Source organism: Coregonus lavaretus (genome assembly GCF_964263955.1).
Source record: "Coregonus lavaretus genome assembly, chromosome: 22".
NCBI classification, from domain to species: domain Eukaryota; kingdom Metazoa; phylum Chordata; class Actinopteri; order Salmoniformes; family Salmonidae; genus Coregonus; species Coregonus lavaretus.
The window spans coordinates 40,089,414-40,097,003 of NC_140009.1; the positions used below are offsets into that span (position 1 = coordinate 40,089,414).

General features: G+C 40.2%; 2 protein-coding genes across 2 annotated transcripts in view; one reads left to right on the forward strand and one right to left on the reverse strand.

The window, feature by feature from the left end:
• The window catches only part of LOC311149818 (TOX high mobility group box family member 2-like), a 98,287-nt gene extending 95,288 nt beyond the window's left edge, over positions 1-2,999 (forward strand). Inside the window, exon 9 of the mRNA XM_084187043.1 lies at positions 1,347-2,999. Coding sequence (XP_084043169.1) covers positions 1,347-1,389 — 43 coding nt within the window. The 3' untranslated portion in view covers positions 1,390-2,999. The remainder of the gene's footprint in view (positions 1-1,346) is intronic.
• A 258-nt stretch (positions 3,000-3,257) lies between these two features.
• On the reverse strand, positions 3,258-5,877 carry LOC311149954 (ladderlectin-like; the record flags this gene model as incomplete). The annotated part of the gene is made up of 5 exons (XM_084187177.1): positions 3,258-3,338; positions 5,003-5,077; positions 5,212-5,321; positions 5,620-5,661; positions 5,817-5,877. The coding sequence occupies 5 exons, from the start codon at positions 5,875-5,877 to the stop codon at positions 3,258-3,260; spliced, it is 369 nt and encodes a 122-aa protein (XP_084043303.1).
• Positions 5,878-7,590: the final 1,713 nt, after the last annotated feature.

The window sequence follows — 7,590 nt, forward strand, 5'->3', positions numbered from 1 at the left end:
GATGACTATTATGATTTTACTTCACAGTACATTTTTAAACAATCTGATATTGACAAAATCAGAGATGTATTGTATGTAACAAATCAATTCAAAGTTTATTGGTTGTGTATACAGTACATATTAGCAGATGTTAGCAGGTGCAGCGAAATGCTTGTGTTTTTAGCTCCTACAGTGCAGTAATACAATATCAGACACTTTTATCCAAAGTGACAACAGTTCACGCAGTGGGGTATGTGACCCCAGTGGGAATCGAACCCATAACTCTGGTGTTGCTAGTGCCATGCTCTTATGAACTGAGCCACTTACAGGACCACTACAACAATTATGTACAATACAATACTTTAAAATACAAAACACGATGGAAGATGTATGATTGCCATCCCCATGAGCGTAACACCCTCCTTCAGGCCATGGATGAGGCATGCAGTTATTTCAGTCCAGACCTATGTCAGGCTTGGATTCGCCATGCAAAAAGGGTTTTCCCCAGGTGCATGAACAATTAGGATATTTACTGCGATTTTGATGAGAACCTATGGCCAAATGCTAAAGACAGGCTTGATGCAAACTAGTGCCTTTCATTTCTTTCATTTGATTGCATTGTGAAAGATGTCTTCGATGATCACACCTTAAATGGGGAGTGCAAGTGTATTGCCTAATGTGAAAACAGTTTAATGTACTGTAGTTTACAGTACTGTAGCATACCACATTCAAAGGGAAATGTTTAAACATGCATCTTACATTTTTTGCTATTGAATTAACTTGTTGTTAAAATAACTAATTGAGAAGATATCATTATGTTGTGTTTTGGTGATTAAACCGATGTACTCATTATATTTCAGAGTAAACTTATATTTTGGATCAATAGTTGTGTGGTGAAAGATGTCTACAGACAAATGAATGAACAATGAAAGGTTTTGAATGTAAGACTGACTGCGTTACAAGTGTTACCAGTTTGGAGTTTTGTACTACTTTGAAAATTCACCACATACTTGTGAAAAAAAACTGTAAGTAGCTCCGTATTTTATTGAATAATTATATCACTGACCGGCAACAGGTTGTCCAACTGAAAAACCACTGTTCAGGGTGTGTGGCTGTCACACAAGGTGTCCTTCAGGGGTCAATGTTGAATCCACTCAATCTACCTCCCACCCTTGGACAAGATCATGCAACATCATGGTGTTCATTCACTGCCACTGCTATGCTAGTGACACACAGCTCTCCTTCTCTGCCAAATAAATAGTACTGAATAGAATAAATATATGTTTTTTGAGTGGCATTCAATTAATTGGATTCTGGACCAAAATGTGCCTATATTGATGCCATCTTTTCTGTGTTCTCTTCATCAGCAGTGGCATGGGAGCTCGGGACAAGCCTCTCTACCTCACTTGAAGCTGAAGGACCTCCAAAAGTCAAGACTCCAGGGAGTTTTCCAACATTCATCAACAACAACGTCAATGTATCTTTCTCCTCCTTGTTTTTTCTGAAGGATTTTTAAAATCCCAAAGACTGCAACTACTTCACCTATTTGCCAAGCACTTAGACTGGACAGGAGCCTTGTTTATTTTTGCCATGAATGTTCCATTTTGTGGGGGGTTAAGCTTCAAGCTCACGTCAACATACTGTACATGAAGACTAAAAAACGTCTTCTGGCTTTGTTTTGACATTTTCCCAAATGTTAAATTTTTCTCCTCTTTTGCTTTCCTTTGCTCTTACTCAGTTTTGCCATGGACTGGCCACTTTTTGGCGAAACAATGCTGTAAGCATATTCATTGTAGGGTCTATGTTATGATTCTCATACAGGACCCTTGAACCTAGTCACCTCACTAAGGGAGGATACAACTATTTCAGCAAAGAAAGCAAAAACACAAAGCGTAATTAGAAAAAGAAAACATCCTTACGTCAACCCAGTTCTAATTGAGAGCTTTCCCATTTTTATTTTCTCAGAGTGATTGTAAATATCTACCAAGATGGAACCTGGCCCCCTATGCCTAGATGTGTGTATCTAGCCACAGTCCCTTGCTTTTTTCTTCTATTTTTTACATTATTTTGTTTAGTTATGTGATTTTTGTGCGGGCTGGATTCAGTGATGGAATACACACACTAAATCCTGTGTTAAAGCTCTGTTCACTGGTCATGCTACTTTCTAGCCCGGTCCCAGATCTGTTTGTGCTGCCTTTGCAACTGCTATGGTGACAATAACCATAGGAGTTGGCAAGACATCACAAACAGATCTGGAACCAGGCTAGCTTCTCTCTAATGGAGAGAGAAATACAAAGACTGTTGGGAATAGGGAGCCATTTTGGACACCCTCTGCACTGTCCTCAGGATGTGACTGGACTGAAGAGGTCAAAGGTGAAACCTCTCCCTTAGTTTAAACCTCTCCTGGTCCAGCGGACCACACCACCCCCACTCCCCAGCGCCACTTGTATAGGTGAATAAAAAAAATAGTTGCTAAATGTGAAATGTTGCTAAAGATAAAAGCATAAAAGTGGGTTTTAAAGTTTTTGACTAGTTTTATTAGGTGTTTTAGAAATTGTGTTGAATTCATGTTTATAATTTTTTGTGAAGATAAAAATAATATTATAATGCATTTAATTCTTTAAAATTTTGTTTTTCACTGTAGCACAATTTAAGTTTCTAAGGAATGGTCACCGGTAGATATTTCATTTGTGTACAAACCTGCGAAATGTACTTATTTTAATTGTAAAGCCAGCAATGAAAGAACCCATTTTGTTTTGTTGATTAACATGTTTCGCAATATGGTCATTCTATTTAATTCGGTTGACTGGTTTCACATCTATTTATGAATGATATGAAGTAACGTTTTGGCTTGTTTTCATCAGGGTGCATTATTATTATTATTAAATTCCATGGTAATTTGAATAATTATTATTTGTACATCACTTGTTTCTGGTGCATTGGCTTTTTTCCAGCATTTGGTTCATTTTGTGTGGCGATGCTTCTTTTGTTTTCTTTTGTCAGTAATAAAATGTAAGTGGAAAATAAACTCTGTGTCTCTGTTTATCTTGACTTGTTCTTAGTGGGTTTATCACGTTTTATATGGTGAGGCTAGCGAGTGGAAGGCTACTTCCTCTCAAGGCTTGGCTGCCTCACGTAATAGGCATCCAAATTCTTCACCCTTCTTGAAAAGTGTGCATTTACACACTTTCTCTCAAGGATTTTACAATGCTGGAAACTTCTTCCAACCAATTCTTACAGTACACCAATCCTGTACAGTTTTATGAGCATACTGTATATCAGTTATGTAGCTTCTGATTGTCTGAACCAATGTAGACATCTTTGTTCACACAGCATATTTTCATTTTCATCAGGTTAGACTATGAAGATGAGAAGACTATGAGAGTTAATGCAGTGTGAGCGGTACTGCTAGGCCTACCTGGAAATAATGTTTAAAAAATACATGAATTTCACAGTTGGATTAGAGGTAGAAAATAAATGGAATCTATCAACCCTCCCCTCTTCTCGCTCACTCTCTTTCTCTCTTTCTTTCTTTCTTTCTTTCTTTCTTTCTTTCTTTCTTTCTTTCTTTCTTTCTTTCTTTCTTTCTTTCTTTCTTTCTTTCTTTCTTTCTTTCTTCTCTCTCTCTCTCTCTCTCTCTCTCTCTCTCTCTCTCTCGCTCTTGCTCTCTCTCTCTCTCTCTCTCTCTCTCGCTCGTTCACTCACTCACTCACTCACTCACTCACTCACTCACACTGCCTGCAAAACATGATAATATAGTGCCCTCTAGTGTTAGCGTGGAACATGTTTTTAAACAATAACACTGCTGTAAAATGAATGCGTCCGAATCCTAAACGGGGACAATTCAATGTCATGAGGAATTCATCCCAAAATGCTAATGTTGTGCATTTTTTCAGAGACCGAAGTGTGGATTGCAGTCACTCCTTGTCCATAGACTGCTTTCAAGGTAAGGCAACAAATATCTAAATATGGAAAATCGCTGAACTATCCCTTTAATCTTGTCTGACAAAATGTCTGTATAAAATAGAATGAGGAAAGCAAGAAATATCATGCATTTATTAGCAGTGACATCAATTACATTTTGCATTAAAGGCAACATTAGGGAAATACTAATGATGAAAGAAAAATATATTTACATTTCATTTCAGTCATGAATCATCACGTAGTTCAGACAACAGCAGTGATGCTGTAGAAAGATTCTGAAGAGCACTGAGTGAAAACATGTTTACGATACAGTATCAGGGATATGGACTACATAAAGTTTCATTTTTCATTCCAGTTGAAGTTTCTCAGGATTTATTAACAGATTCTTTTAACACACACAGAATAATATTTGTTTCCACAATTTTGATCATTCCAGCGTTTCTCGCCTATACGGGAAACAAGGATAAAATAATCACCTCTCCAATTGAAATTAATTGAATTTGAAGGTGAGGTGAGTGATTAGGATCAGATGATAGTAAGTTTACTGTACCTCCCGAGTTCATCATCAGACAAGGCTCCCTCTTGCCATTGTAATTGTTGGGTTCTCCTGTGTGCCAGCTAGTGTAATCCAATCTAGACCCGTCACTCCAAAGCCACACCCGGTTCTGTAGGAAACATTTCATTTATTCAACCAGAGCACATGCAAATCTCTTTAAAGCCACACAATTAGGCTCCGTACACACTCAAGTTGTACAACTGATGTACAATGCATTTGGCAACGGTTGTGATACAACAAAGAGTTTTTTGGAAACAATTACACAAGCTTTGTGGATACACCAGACAATGGTTGTGTAAATGTTTCTGTACATACAAACTCTATATTGTATCACAAAAATATCAGATGTATCACAACCATTGTGTCAAATGTGTTGTACATCAGTTGTACAACCTGAGTGTGTACGGGGCCTTAGTGGCTCTATTCTAAGTATTCCCAAACCTACTGTATAGCAAGGTGTGACGTAATTCACGAGCACTGTACCTGAACATGGTCAAATCCTCCGATCCAAGCATAGGTTAAATCATTCATATGTCGTCTCACCAACTCTTGCACAAAGTGATGCTCTGCTGAACTGTGTACGGACGCAAGGTTCGCCCCAAAGTGCACACAGTATCGCTATAGGAGGGGTGAGAGAGAGAGTCAGTACCAACAAGTGAGTTTGTTACAAAACTGTATATATTTTAGACTCAATATAGAGTAGACAATGGAATCTTTCCGAGTGGAAGACGTGCTTCAACATATCGGTGTACCTCTGCCTCAAGCCATGTCCTCTGCGTACTGACAAACATGTAGCAGCGGGATCCGTATCTGGTCCAGCCGGAAGGACATGACCTGCTCTGTGTCTCCACCTCCTCAGCCTCTGTAGGGAGGAAAGACGCAGGAAGTGTGACATCACTCAATACAAACACCACACCTCATCATAGGTTACATAGCCTGGCTGGGACAGACTTCTTCTTAGGCTCGGATTCAATCCAAGGCCCATTACAGAGAAGCGCACTGACAGCCGACATTCACAGAGATCGCAGTCATTGTAAATGCTGCGAATGTCAGCTCAAGCGTAAATTACCTAGAAAAGGCGTGTTGACAGCTGTCCAGTGCGCTGCTCTATAACACACCTTGGATTGAATCCCAGCCTTACTGTTAGATAAAACACTCACCCAGAGGAGGAATCTGTTCAAGGTTAGTCTGCAGTAAGGGCTCTGTAACAGGGAGATATCGTATCAATAATGATGATGATGGAGTATTAGCGAATTCAGTGAAGAGGTCAATTCACACACAACAAATCACACACACACACACACACACACACAATTAATCAATCATGTAAAGTGATGCAAAGTGTGAGGCGTCTCACTTGTGTCACCCGGAGCAATGGCAGCACACAGAAGCAGAAGGATGGTCAACAACATCACCATGGTAATAGTCACCTGAAAGAGAGAGAGAGAGAGAGACAGAGAGAGACAGAGAGAGAGAGAGAGAGAGCAAGAGAGAGACAGAGCGAGAGAGACAGAGCAAGAGAGAGAAATACAGAGGGAGAGGGAGAAATCGAGTGAGACAGAGACAGGCGGCAAAGACAAGTTCAGTGAGTAGTTCAGACGAGTAGTTGTAGACCAATAATATACCTTTCAGAGTGAATCACAGGTAGTTTCTAGGTTCTGTTCAGGTAATCAGCTGTTGGTTCTGTTCAGCTGGAGAAAGAGGATAACTTTTATACACCTGGCCACAATGAAGCAACAATTATCTTCTAACAATAGTTAACTAATGCTGATTTGTTGATTGGGTAGCTATTTCTGTAGACATTTATCAATGTACAAAACAACAGGATCATATCTATTTCCTTCTCATGGCACGTTTATGGATGTGGATTGCTGAGTGGGCACCATACATGTCCCTCTCTCTCTCTCTCTCTCTCGCTCTCTTTCTCTCTCTCTCTCACACACACACACGTATGCACGGGCGCGCACACACACGCACACATTTATTTTCATACTTAATCAGTAACCTGGCTGATAAACCTAGTCATTAGAAGGTTGTTGTTGGGTCTGACAGAAGGGGGGAATGGAGCAACTACTTCAGGTGACTAGTTGATTTATTACATTACAGGAAGAAAAACACATTTGAAAACGTTACAAGTGCTATGATCAGCAGGGAACCACCTCTGATGAACTTATGTGTTTCTTCACGTGATGTTCATAATGATGATGATCATGGTGGTGAAGAAGAAGCAGAAGAAGAAGAAGAAGAAGAAGAAGAAGAAGAAGAAGAAGAAGAAGAAGAAGAAGAAGAAGAAGAAGAAGTTTTCCACCTACTCCCACTGTCTCAGTCCCCAGTAATGGAAAGCTGCCGCGGTCATCCCCCTCTTCAAAGGGGGTGACACTCTAGATCCAAACTGTTACAGACCCATATCCATCCTGCCCTGCCTTTCAAAAGTTTTTGAAAGCCAAGTCAACAAACAGATCACCGACCATTTCGAATCCCACCGTACCTTCTCCGCTATGCAATCCGGTTTCCGAGCTGGTCATGGGTGCACTTCAGCCACGCTCAAGGTCCTAAACGATATTATAACCGCGATCGATAATAGACAGTACTGTGCAGCCGTTTTCATTGACCTGGCCAAGGCTTTCGACTCTGTCAACCACCGCATTCTTATTGGCAGACTAAATAGCCTTGGTTTCTCAAATGACTGCCTCGCCTGGTTCACCAACTACTTCTCAGATAGAGTTCAATGTGTCAAATCGGAGGGCCTGTTGTCTGGACCTATGGCAGTCTCTATGGGGGTGCCACAGGGTTCAATTCTTGGGCTGACTCTTTTCTCTGTGTATATCAATGACGTCGCTCTTGCTGCTGGTGACTCTCAGATCCACCTCTACGCAGACGACACCATTTTGTATACATCTGGCCCTTCATTGGACACTGTGTTAACAAACCTCCAAACGAGCTTCAATGCCATACAACACTCCTTCAGTAGCCTCCAACTGCTCTTAAACACTAGTAAAACTAAATGCATGCTCTTTTTTTTTATTTTGTATTTTTTTATTTCACCTTTATTTAACCAGGTAAGCCAGTTGAGAACAGGTTCTCATTTACAACTGCGACCTGGCCAAGATAAAGCAAAGCAGTGCAATAAA